General features: G+C 45.7%; 1 protein-coding gene across 1 annotated transcript in view; it reads left to right on the top strand.

The window, feature by feature from the left end:
- The window catches only part of TBX18 (T-box transcription factor 18), a 91,497-nt gene extending 78,327 nt beyond the window's left edge, over positions 1 to 13,170 (top strand). The window contains exons 6-8 of the mRNA XM_069606336.1: positions 974 to 1,038; positions 5,695 to 5,789; positions 10,981 to 13,170. Of these exons, the coding sequence (XP_069462437.1) occupies positions 974 to 1,038; positions 5,695 to 5,789; positions 10,981 to 11,705 (885 nt within the window). The 3' untranslated portion in view covers positions 11,706 to 13,170. The remainder of the gene's footprint in view (positions 1 to 973; positions 1,039 to 5,694; positions 5,790 to 10,980) is intronic.
- Positions 13,171 to 13,671: the final 501 nt, after the last annotated feature.

The following is a 13,671-nucleotide window of genomic DNA, read 5'->3' as shown; positions in this document are numbered from 1 at the left end:
CTTAGAAGGCTTACTGTCTATTTGTGCTTATTCTACTGCGTACATGAGTGTGACCCCCAGGCCTCACTTAGATCTGATGGTAAACAGGAGTCATCCACCAAAAGATTGAAGGATGGCTTGAGTTAAGTCAAAAAAGAGATGAAAGCACACAACTGAACAACGGAGGCAACGCAGGACTGTCAGGATCAGTGTCAGGATTGAGACTAGGTACTACTCTTTCAATATGGGGGCATGCCCCAGATTGGCTGAGCCAGTGGGGGGATTGGTTATGTGTTCTAGAGCCATTGATTTCACTTTCCACTCCAATCAGCACCACAGTAGAAATGTATCTTCTCATCTTTCAATCGTGGGGTAGGGTTTGCCTTTCCTCCCATCCTCTAATGAAATGACTGGTGCTTCCTCTAGTGGCGCCACTGTGGGTGCCTGCAGGCTGTGTTGGATAGGAGTTCAGTGGTTACTCCTGATTTGTGTCATATAAGACATACATTCTCCACGTAGAGCCTTAAAGCAGCACCCCATATGGTGAGATACTCCCTGTGCACCCCCACACACTGCCCTTTCAGCCGTACATTGCGCTACTACTGCAAATGACAATCTTAGAACATTTGCACGCACCTCACATTGTTAATACTATAATATGTACATGTGTAAGCATGTCGGTGGCGTCGCCTCTTGCTGTCCCAGTGCCTTACTACTACACCCTGTTCTTTGATCTGTCTTGTCATGTTATGTCTGTATGGGGCGCCCAGTCAGGCGGATGTAGGGCTTTCTTGGCGAATTTCCCCTTCTTACCCCAATAAAATACAAATGAGGCAAATTCAATATCCTAAAACCTGATTTTTTTTTAATGGTTCTGTAAATAATCGCATGAACCAGGTGGTTCTAATTATTCATATAATGTAGTGCCTTTTGAACTCTGCCGCTAAGAGATGTTTACAGTTTTGCACTGACTACATTTTCCTTTTTCCTTTAGATCACACGACTAAAGATTGACAGAAATCCATTTGCCAAAGGATTTCGGGATTCTGGACGCAACAGGTATGTCTTCAAGAAATTGACTGTAATTGCTCTGATTCAATAATACTGTGTAAGTTTACTATATGTGCAGTTCTTTTTGTTTGTGGTGATTGGTGGCCTGCAGTCCCCAAGAGAAGCAAACAAACGCAGGGGATTGATCTTATGGTATGGGGTGGTTCAGAAAACAAGCCTAGGTTTGTGGCATGGTGTCGGGCAGAATGAGATCACAACTCGGCAAATGATACTGACTAGTGACACATTAATCAGAGTCCAGCTGTGCCTTATTGTTACAGGAAATACCTGTTTGGAGGCAGATGCTAGTCGGAAGTCAGGGCTCGGGCCGCCTGCTAGAGAAATAAGATAATCGTGCTGTCTGTAGTATCGGGCAGTTTTGCGAACAGGCACTTGTAAACCGGTGAGTCTTGCAGTTTCATTCTGGTTGATAAAAAAAGAAGGGTGACTGCATTTACGTATTTCATCTTTAGGTGTTTTGCTGTACGCTTCAATCTCGCCTGGTGTTTGTCCATGCACAGTTAGTACCAACACTGGCGAGCATTGGCCACACTGCTCAGCGCACCTAAACTTCTGCAAAGGGATTTGGGTCTGTGAGTAACTGAGGTCACACTGGAAGATCAGGCAAAACAGCATCACTTGCTCACAAAGCCTAGCAAAATAAAGACGCATAGATAGGGGGTCTTATTTTCTTGGCAGCTAGCAATCACCAGCAACCGCAGAGGATCACTGCAGCAGAGGCCCCTATTTCATGGAACAGCACCAGAAAGAAGACGTCAGTCTCTGGCCAGGCGTCTTTGGTCCTCCCTCTGTCCAACAGGTCTATCGGCCAAGACAAGGAAATGATGCAGCCTCTGTCAAAAGGTCCAAAGTGTGCCTCTGAGGAGGATCACAGGTCCCTTCAGGCTCCTGTTCAAATTCACAGTGATCGCTCTCAAGCCAGGGTCTTTATGGGAAACCTAGGGTGTTAATTCTCTGTCATAGCCTTTCAGGTCGAGGAATTGTTCAAAATGTGTACATGGCTGCCAGCCACCGTTACATGCATATGAAGATTAGAACTGTGACAGCCTTAAGTGCATTGGACCTTTGAGCTCCTTCCTTTGGTGGAGACAGGCTCATCTGTAACGGCTCCTTTGTGAGAGCACAATTTTGGGGAGTGAGAACATGACAGGACTGTCAGGCTCTTGGGAACAAGAGTTTCCTGAGCTGGAGACTCAGAGGTTACAGTAAGGCCATGGCAGTGCCAAGCGTGCCAACGTGTTGCAGCAACAGATGCCTGATGAATAATGAGGCTACATGATGAGTACTTACAATGAGTGATGGGGATTTAATCTGAGCTATAGTTTGCGGTCAGTGCCCTTTACCCACTGAACAAAAGACAAAGGGCCTCATTACGACCCAGGCGGTAAGTTACCGCCTGGGCCGTGACTTTACCACCATGGCGTAAACTACGTTTACGCCATGGTGGTTGGCGGACTTACCGCCCCATTCCGACCTAGGCGGGGCGGTAAGTCCCCAATCCCCATTTACCCTTCCCCATTCCCATTTTTGCCCCATAGGGCATAATGGGAGTGGGGAAGGCGTTAATTACGCCACCGTAAATTACGGTGGCGTAATTAACTCCATGGTCCCTTAGCGCCATGGATTTTAACACCTGCTAAAAGCAGGTGTTAAAAGCACCATGGCGCTAGGGGACCTCGTAATTGGCGGTAAGGGGTCGGCGCAGCTAACGCTGGCGTAGACCCCTTACCGCCAGGGTCGTAATGAGGCCCAAAGGGCCTCATTACGACCCAGGCGGAGGACCATGGTGCTAATAGCACCATGGTCCATGCCGGTAACTTACCGACTCCGCCATGGAGAAAGGGGGAATTACCACCCCATTACAAGGTTGGCGGGGCGGTAATTCCCCCTTCCTCCATGGCCCTTCCCCATTCCCATTTTTGCCCCATAGGGCATAATGGGAGTGGGGAAGGCGGTAATTACGGTACCGCAAATTGCGGTACCGTAATTACCACCAAGGTCCCTTTGCGGGTCCATTCCTTAACGGCTGGTTTTGGGAACCTGCAAAGGGACCTCGTAATCAGGCGCTAAGGGATTACCGGTACGGGTACCCTTACCGGTACTGGTAATCCCTTAGCACCAGGGTCGTAATGAGCCCCAAAGGCTTCTGTGCATGCCGATGATCACGTGACGGCCCCGTGGCACCGTAAAAGGACACCCGAGAGGAGGAGATTATGGATAATGGAGCTGAAAAAAAAAGGTGTTCAGCATGCCATAGGGATACAAGCTTCTTGGGAGACATGCTAGAGCCAGAGAGTTGAAGAAGCTGAGCGGAAGCAGAGACACGGAGCTACGGCTAATGTCATGCACAGAAGCAGCTGAGATACACCTATACTAGATACTGCAGCGGCGGGAAACCTTCTGATGGCTGCTTTACAGGGAGGTGGTGTTTGCCAGCACTCTGACCGCTTAACGACAAAGAGATAGTCCTATGATGAGAGGTGTGCAAATGTGGCCAGACTTTGGGCCCATGAGGAGAAGCAGGGAAGGTTAGGCAGCAAAGAGTGTTCACATACGACAGAACCCCAGAGAGCGCCAGTGCTCCTCTGAAGGCTGGGGAGTGAGCACTGGGACAGAGAGGAGGAGGAGGATGCACGATGAGAGAGGAGACGAGTAGGTGAGGAGCAAACACGTGAGAACGCATCACGAGGAGAAATGGCAGAGGCAAAAGACAGTAGCAGGCAGAATGCATTGCGAACCGCTGCAGAGGGATGGAACGAACACAATTGCATACTGGGAACCGAAGTCAAACTCCCTGTACTTTTCTGAGAAAGAGATGATTTATAAGTTCAATTTAGCATTTTTACAATCCTTATCATACCAGGTATTAAGATCTGCTACTGCTCCTCCTAGTTTCTCCGGCCAATTGCCTCATTTAAAGTTTTAAATGAATTAACAATCGCATTTGGACACATTTCACACAAAAATCATGACCATGTCTTCCCTTCCATGAAAGAATCACCTCTTTAATGAGCTTTAATGTATGTCCCTCGCTCTATTTTAGTTTCCATCTGTTATTGCTACAAAAGGAGGGATGAGCTTGGAGGATATTATCATGCATTATGTCCAGGATGACCTTTAATAATACACTGAAAGACTGAAAGTGATGAATCTAAGGTCTTGCTGTCAGTTTAAAGAACCCAACCTTATGCCAGCCTTCGTGTCTGCTTATACTATAAGCAATGGGGCCTAAAGAAGTTCTTAAAAAAGGTACCATTCGCTGGGCAAGCCATCTTAAAGTGACCATTTAAAACACATGTACCATTATCGTGCACACATTGATGTCATTTCCTTCCCTGTACATTTCTAAATGAGAAATTGCTGCAGTCCTTTATAATATGAGTCTGACAGGGGATAGGTGGCAGGGCAGTGTAGCTGCGAGATGAGATCCATACAGGGAAAGGGTTCAGCCATCTTAGAGATGGAAGGCCATCACTCCCTTCTTGGGGCTCCCTTAAACTCATGAAGACAATGAACACTGGGAGCTGACATCACAAGGAATGTTCCTTGTTACGGCAGCAAGGATTGGTCTGTTACAGAAGGCTTGGAATGGACCACTCTGCCATGGCAAAGTGACTATATCATGGGATGAGAACCGCCCTTAACCGCATCATGTTCTGTATTCCCTTGGAGAAGCACCCTTAAAATGAATCTTGGAATCATCTTGAAAGAACTTGAGGATTTCACTGAATCTTTGTTGGGGTAAAGGTTGCCCAAAGTTCCCATCCATTGGGTGAAGATAAGGATATCTAAGGAGTGTTTGCTCACAAACAGGTGTAGGTGAAGACACTGGTAGTGGAAGAGTTAGGCTTGCTTGGTCTTTGTACACTTGCGTCTGATGCTTATCTGCAGGGCTCCCCATGAGCCTGCTTTCTGAATAGATTCACTTCACCACCTTGAGTTGCCCCTTTACCATCCTATAGAGAGCGGCAAATGCATTCCCAGGGAGGAGGCAAGCTGTGCCCGCACGTACAGCAAGACCTCGGGTCCCACGTATTATCCCAAAGCAGGTCCCCCCACAAGGCTGATGCGGCAACACCCTTCAGGCACCCACTCTGCCCAGTGGAAACATGCAGTGTGGTTTGAGAAAAAAAAGTAATTGCTAGCACGTGACATGGTCACCCTTACTGCGGTGAATTCCTGTTTGCATGCAAGTGCATTATTTTTAAAATTAAGATTCATGTTATTTAATATTACTTTTTTATTGTGTTAAAATGAAGTCTTAACATGTGTGCATGACATCTTTTTGTAAAACGAAATTATGCGATTTTCTAAAATAACAATACAAATAACAATGCCTTTCACTGTATACATTCCAATATATATTGAGAACATAAATTGCGTGGATGGTGGATTTACACGCCGTTATGTTAATGACAGTAGCAACATAATGAAGTGCACCTGTTGTGGTGGAATGTGCAATAGGGCAGGATTTTCCGAGTATCTTCCTGGCACTGTAATTGTGCATTTCCTGTCATTAGGAATCCAGCTTCTGAGCAGTCTCTATCTTCTTGCCACACCAGTCGGTGAATGCCTGGACGCACTTTGCATTCATACACAGTACTGATGTTTTCTATTGTGTTATTATTATTTTCTGGGCTGTAGGATGGGTTTAGAAGCTCTCGTGGAATCCTATGCCTTCTGGAGACCTTCATTAAGGACCCTCACGTTCGAAGACATATCTGGGATCCCAAAGCAAGGTAACCTATGCATGTGCTTTGCAATCTTTGCGGGTGAAGGCCTTGGCGTCCGCACCATTTATATTAAGGTCTGTTAAGGTGACACAGCTGTGTAAAGGTGTTTTGAAACAATATTTTCACGTGTGAGTGGACTGTCAGGACCTCATTTTGATTATGATGGTAATTATCAAAACAGGCAGTATTTTAAAGGCCGCCTGCTTGTCAGGCCTCATAAGTTAGACATTATGCAGCATTCGCCACAGGCAGTCCTACAAATACCCCATGCAGTATTTACTGAATGGCATATGTTGGAATTTGTTTACCCCTAGCCAAAGGTTGGCGGGAAATCATTGTAAAACACCCTAAAAGGAGCAGGGAAAGGGATGAGCCAGACGCATCACTTCAAGTTAAAGGACCCACCTTTCCGGTCCAACCCACTTTTGCACACCTACAAATTGACTGAATGCAATTTTGGTCATGTTCTCCACTTACTTTGATGCAAAATGCATATGGTAATTGGGGGTAAAGTATATATAAGTGTGGGAGCAGTAAAGGGTGGTGCAGGGGGTCACCCCCACCTCCGCATTTTGCAGTAAAGAAAATTGGAAACATCAGTAAAAGAAAATTCGGTAAAGGTTCATTCAGTGAACCCGACTTTCCCAGCGGTGCCCTAACGTGCGTATCTCGGACACCCACCTTCTCACCCCCTTCACAATGCAATGCAGAGGATGCTCAACAATGGCCCTTCTCAGCATGATTTCACATGACACAGTAGTGATTGTATCTGGTACTGTACACAAGCCAATTCATTCCTCCAAAAACGGTTGGGAATGTACCTTATTTTATTAGGAGAAAGGCGCAACATGACTTTTTCTTTTTTTAACACTGCATCCATCAGTGCTCTATTGCCAATGTTGCCACTGTCATGCAGATTCACTGCACTGCTGCATGACGTCATGCAGCAACTTTGGTGCACAATCCACTAAACTCACAATGATCCATCCGCTTAGAGAAAAGTCAGACGATTGGCTCCCCTTTTCATGCGCGAGAAGGCCTTCCAGTCCTTTGTTTTTCTTTTGCATTCTGGTACTTGCAGTTTTTTTAAATTTACATCTAAGGATTCCAAAAAAAACCAGGGCTCGGTAGCCTTTTTATACATGGCAAGGGGAAACTTGAGTGCTCTGACTTCCTCTCCCTGGGGACAGATTGCAGAGAAAACACTGAGTGCAAACCCATGTTGGTGCATGTGCACACCTCGTTTGCAAATGCCCACTCATTGTGGGATATCATACCGCATGGCATGACACTGTAGAAGCATGCAGGCTGCCAACTACACTGCGGGCATCAAAGAATGTGATGATGACCCCCTCCTCTAGAAAATGACCTGTCATCAGCACTTCGCACAGTCCTGCCACTCAATCAGTGTACGCAGGTGTGGCTCTACCTTTAGAAGTGGTTTTGATTGCTTTCCCAACCATAACCTCGATATCCGCATTCAGATAACATGTCATTCTTTACTGCGCTGCGTAATTAAGAAAGACAATAATTAATGTGTGCTCAGATTCTCTAAGTGTTGCTCAATGTGCTCTCTTCTGACACACACTCGCTGACGCACACGCACACGCTGACGCACACGCACACGCAACACACGTTCCGTAAGGACTAAAGCGCCAGCTGTGAGCAATGAAACCTGACCCTGGGCACTAACAGCTGACAGCAGCAGCTGGACGAGCAGCCAAAAGGTGAGAGGGACCAGGCAGGCAACGAGAGATTTTCTCACACAAACTGTTCCGACCAACAATGTAATTTATTTTTTGCTATCCGCAACTGGGACGACTTCTTTTCAGAATAACGACATTTCAAAGCCGGATGCGGGGTATTGAGGGGCAACTAAACAGGCCTTTGCACCTATGCTGAAACAAACAACACACAAAAAACCTCTTTTAAATTAACAACAGACCCTCCAAAGGCGCCCAAAACATGTTTTAAAAATGGCTGCTAGTAAACACTGAACACAGAACTCACATCCTCTTTAGGTCTCGATGTACGGGTTTAGAAGTAGTTTCTGTGTGCCACTCTAGGATTCCCGGTCCCCAGTGGTCGAAGTGTATGAAAAGAAGTAGTTGGAACTATGTTCCCTACTGGCCTGCCCCGTTCCGCTCCCCACAAACCCCATCACCACCCCCCTCCCGCACACACACAATACAAACTCCCAAACACATGCACCTGCTGTTTAAGGGAACGTTCAGTGCAAAGCACTGAAAGTGCAAGTGTCAGCTTCTTCCTAAACGTTTATTTTAAAATTAAACCATTCCGGAACGGTTTCTTTTTAAAATAAAAGTGCAGGAACAGTAAAACGTAATTTTAAAAAAAGTAGAGCCGCACCACTCTGAGCCGCTCCCACTCACTTCGACCACTGCCTGCACCCCAATGTCATTCAAATACTGCCCATGTAGTTCTCTCAGTACTCCCAATAGCATTCTGTATCTCCCTCTGCCGCCAATATCATCTTCGGCCTGTCTGTCTGTTATATGACACTCCAGGGCTCCCCGTTACCTCGAGTATCTCCCTAGGTCACCTGTATTTAAACCTTAGACCTTAGTCACAACTGCAGCCTCGATGTTACCGTAGGTTTTCTTGACCCACCCTATATCACCCTTGCTCTTGCTGTATTCCAGTGCCATCTCAGGGACCTCTGGATTGCTACGTCACCTTAGGTCTTCCAGCTTCATCCATGTTACTTCAATATCCCTAATGTCACCCTACGTTACCCTATATCCACATTGTCACCCTAGATCAACAATGTAACCACAGGTTATGCCTAAAGTCAACCTCCTTCCTTCTGTATCACAAGGTTACCTTGAGTTATGAGACTCACAATGTCACCCAGTGTCTCTTCTTTGTCCTCCCCCTATCATCAGGGTCACTCCCTAACCTCATTTCAGCTTAGGTCAATCCGACCCTCCCGCCTTGTTGCTCAGGGATAAGGCTCCCTCCCCATGGTATCCAAGAGCCATACTTATGACATTTCACGCTGTGCATACCCACAGTGTCACCTGAGGTCTCCTTGTCAATGCCTAAGTAACCCTACGGTCAACCTAACTCTTCTAGCCCCTCCCCAGGCCATCCCAGGTCACTTTATATCACATTGTCACCCAAGCCATGTTTGTATAGCAATGGCGACCTACTACTATCTGCCTATCTCCATATGACGCTAGGTCTGTATCCTCATGCCCCCCCCATAAGACACTTTACCTTTCTCTGTTTGAACCATTGTCCACTGAGCCCCCTCTAATGTCACAATGCAACCCTTAGTCTCTCCATATCCGAATGAAGGGAGCAAAGAGAGAATTGAGAGATATGAGATAACAAGCATTGGCAAAGTCAACAATGTGGCGTTTGTGTTGGCACGAAATAGGCATTTGCCATGCATCCCCGTAATGGGGTTTATAGTCATAAAGTCGAATGTCATAATGTTGAAAGTCATAATGTCTAAAAAAAAAGTAAAAAAAAAATGTCGAATTTCTTTTTTTGGTTGCTTTTTGTTCGAAATGGGGGGTTCCCCCCAACCACATTTTTTTGTAATTTCTTTTTGTTTTACCCTTTTTCTTAGCCCTGGAACCCAAAAAAAACATAAATAAAAAATTCTACATTTTTTTTCAACATTTTGTTTTAGACATTTTTGTAATTCGACATTATTTTTTCAACATTATGACTGCACACCACGTAATGGTACTACCAGGCCATAAAATGGCAAGAGCTGGACATGGTGTGAGTACTTGGGCAAATGATGTTAGGCCTGACAAATGCCTAATCCCTATGCCCAAGCCAAAACTGTTGCTTGCTTTTAACAGGACTTCTGTGAAAGAAACAGATGCAACGCTACACATATTGCTTATAAATCAAGTGACGGATGACACACTTTGTTAAAACCCTTTTAATACACCAGCGGCTCATTTACATTTGCAATTAAGCCAGTAATTCTCAAAAGACTGCTAAGAAAGAAAACATTAAAGCCCCACACAGCACAACGTTTTGATGTTACTGCATGATAGAGCAAACTCAAAGAGATCACAGGAGAATGTGTTTTCGGAGCAGAGGAGCAGGTAGTGGGTGAGACATGCCCTAGGGATTAGCATGACCTGGGATGGTCAATGGGAGGATGAAAAGCCAAACAGCACTCACACGACGTGTTTCCATCCTCACTTCCCTTCTCCCCCCTACCTTTACTCCAATGCAATCGTTTTGGTGTATAGGTTACACTTTAGAGCCACCTAATAGCCAAAACTAAGAATCTATAGACATGCATTGATCAGTTTACATTCCTGCTTCACTCTTTGCAGCGTTGTGTTCCCATCACTACACTGCTATCTCTAGGCCATTTATAGCAACACACATTTGCTTTGAAGTGGGGTCCCTATCCTGCCCCCGATGCTTATCAATGCCCACAACAGGGATTCCTTCTTCTCTCACCTCTGATCCACCACGCCATTCACCCCCAATGTGGGCAACCCCCATCACCTGCTTGCTCCTATAGCCCTCCCCTCGTTGCCAATTGGCCCACATGTTCCAATGTGTCATGTTACCTCTGGTAGCCGCCGTGTTTGCCACTGCCTGCGTGTGTTTCCAGACCCTTCTTTAGTGCTTCATAGGCCATGGCTTCCTCTTCCTCCTGCTCATCACCAGGCAAGCCCCTACTAGGCACTACAGCATTCTGGCTTCCCAGTGTTAGACTTGTGCCAACCTCCGTTACACTTTCCCTACCAATACAATTACGCCGGTGGACTTGCACTCTGATGCAATTACACAGTTGAAAAGATAGGTCATCCTATAATTTACTGCAAACACGTATGATTGCCAAATTATTATTATTTTGTTACTTATTTATTGTGATTCTGGTTGATACCAGTCAACCTTACACAACCGTTAAAATCATCACACATAAAAAGAAACATTTCCACTTAATAGTACTGAACCTCAATAAATACATATAAATATCACAAACCTCCTATAGATCATCTAAATTATTCTGATTAGGACCGTGCATTCATGCCCTGCACCGTGGGCACAATTATATGTGTAATGTCCGTACTCTGTGAAAGATGCAAAGACTTTCATGATAGCATTCATTTCGGAAGACATATTGTTGACTGTATGTGTGTGTTGTTGAAATTTAGCAGTCTGTATTGATTTCTCTTACATTTTCTTTCAGGAAATGGAGGCTCTTCCGCTTTACTCCAAGGAGCTGCCAATGGAGTTTCAAGCAGTCATGCTCACCTCCTGTCCGGTTCTCCTTGCTCCTCCCCGGCATTCCACCTGGGTCCAAACAGTGGCCAACTCTGCAGTCTTTCCCCGGCAGACTACAGCGCCTGTGGCCGACCAGGCTTAGCCCTCAACAGATACAGCACTTCTCTGGCTGAAACCTACAGCCGATTGGCCAACCCAACCTCGGAGACCTTTGCTTCGCCAAGGACCCCCTCCTACGTCGGAGTGACGAGTAGCACCTCTATGAACATGGCCATGACCGGCAGCGATGGAGACGCGTTCAGCTGTCCACAGACCAGCTTATCCATGCAGATTGCAGGGATGTCGCCACAGCTGCAATACCTTATGCCCTCCCACTCCAGCAATGCCTTCAGTGCAAATCAGAACCATCAGACATCTTACAACGCCTTCCGTTTGCACAGCCCCTGCGCGTTGTATGGGTACAACTTCTCCACATCCCCAAAACTGGCTGCCAGCCCAGAGAAAATTGTTTCTTCCCAAGGAAATTTTCTCGGATCGTCCCCAAGCGGAACCATGACTGATCGGCAGATGTTGCCCCCGGTAGAAGGTGTACACTTGCTCAGCAGTGGGGGGCAGCAAAGTTTCTTTGACTCCAGAAGCCTCGGAGGGATAGCACTGTCATCTTCCCAAGTGCCTGCACACATGGTTTAATGGGACTTTGAAGCAAACACTCAATTTCCTTGAATGGAGATTTGCAGTATTACAGAACTCTTAAAGGACACCTGTAAAATATGTTTATAATGACAGAAGAACTGCACGGGGACATTTACCACAATTGCAGTTGTATTATATTATATATGAACATCTTTTGTAATTATGTGCAGTAAATACATTTAATTGTCGCCCAATTTAGGTATAAAAAAGCATATATCACTAAGAAAACATTCAAAACTAATTATCCCCCCTTATATTCCACACATTACAATTTCTAAGATCATGCAGAATTTATTAAATGTGCATTTTTTTTTTACTGACCAAACCGTGGTGTCGCACACACATTAGCTACTGCAAACAAAATGGAACCAGCAAAAAACAAGTGTAGCTAAAATGTGGCTGTTTAGCAACTTTAAGATCCTTGCTATATTCGATCTGTTCAAATCGTTGTTTGTTCTGTTGCCCCCTGGAGTCACAGCCTGCAGCCTTGTATAATCCTCCTGTTGTCCTCTGTAATGCCCTTAATGTCCGAGTAATGTTTCAGCAAAGGTTGCCTGGATAGGCCTGTGCGGCTATAAGCCTGGGAAGTCACGCATTAAGCACGTGTTGCCAGCTAGTTCTGAGACGAAGTTTAGTGATAAATTGCATACATGTAAAAGAAACATGCCTGTCCGTGGAAGCAGCAAGGGCTCACATTGCATTCGCTGCGAGCGTACGTCTTTTCTGGTGGAGTTTACAGGCCCAGAGTCTTCCAGCGACGTGTTATTGCAGAGCTGGCTATTGACCTTGCATATTGCAGGTTTGTCAAATATTCGGACATGAAGTGTGAAGCACGTCGAGCACAGGCTAAAATTAAAACTGCCTTGCCTCTGCCTTAATGGTAGGACAGTCTCCCGGCCCTGTCAGTAGAGTGTCATGTTTCCTTGTGCGCCCCCGGTTCCTATCCGCAGTCTTCCATGGCATTCTGCGGTGACGTCAAGTCTAAGAAAGCACGCTCTAGAGAACACGTCACCTGCAGCGTCTCTGCGTAGATCACATGCTTCTTTTCCTTCGAAAAACATTAGAAACCTGCTCATGCGTTGCTGCTATCATTGTCTAAGAGACAGTCTACCGCCCCCATGGTTTTAAGGAGCCTTGTCATTACTTGTTTCCAGAGGATGTACACGGTGGTACATATGACGAAGGGCCTGATTCACAGAAGAATTTTATAATGGCCGAATCCCATTGGAAAACGTTCTGTGAATCAGAAAGTGTCAGCCCTTTTTCAAATCTGCTTCACACACTGATGATTCGCCATTCGGTTCTGCACTTTTCTCTACAAAACACAGGCAGCAGCGGGGAGGCTTCTCATGACAGCGGACCCTTCTACATTGCGAAAAGACTGTTAGAGCACATTGATCAAGTTCTTTTCATGTTTTCTACGTTTCTGCCAATCAATTAAAGTGTCAGTGCTGAAAAAGTACCCTGCATTTGCATTTAAATATTGTTATGCAACATCTGTGAGCAGCAGTCTCACTCATCTGATTTACAGGGGAGGAACTGGGCCTGAGCAAGATGGAGCTGGGCTCCTGCAACATGTGTCTTTCCGGAGCTATGTTTCGTGGAGGCCCAAACCATCCCCAGTCTCCAAGTTCTGCTCCTGAGCCAGGCCTCTCCTGCCACACGTAAGTAGGCATATCTGTCACACGTAAGATGCATGGACGACTCACAGTAAGCAAGTTAGCGGGACTGAATGATTTAATCAAGCCCAAAAACAGAGAATGAATTTTTAACGAACTGAAAATACGAAGAAAAACAAATATTTTTTTGGGAGGGGGTCTCCCAGCCTCCTGTTTCCCCAAGTTTAATATCCCACCCTAACCCCCTCCCCACCAGATTTAACCCCTTCCCTACCCATACAGATCTTTTTTTGTTTAATTCGGTATGTTTTTGGTATTTTTCATTTGTTAAAATGTAATTCTCT

This window comes from Ambystoma mexicanum, chromosome 4p, assembly GCF_040938575.1.
Source record: "Ambystoma mexicanum isolate Mex_15411 chromosome 4p, UKY_AmexF1_1, whole genome shotgun sequence".
Taxonomy (NCBI): Eukaryota; Metazoa; Chordata; class Amphibia; order Caudata; family Ambystomatidae; genus Ambystoma; species Ambystoma mexicanum.
The sequence above is the reverse complement of the archived record's forward strand: the minus strand, read 5'-3'. Positions and strand labels throughout refer to the sequence as shown.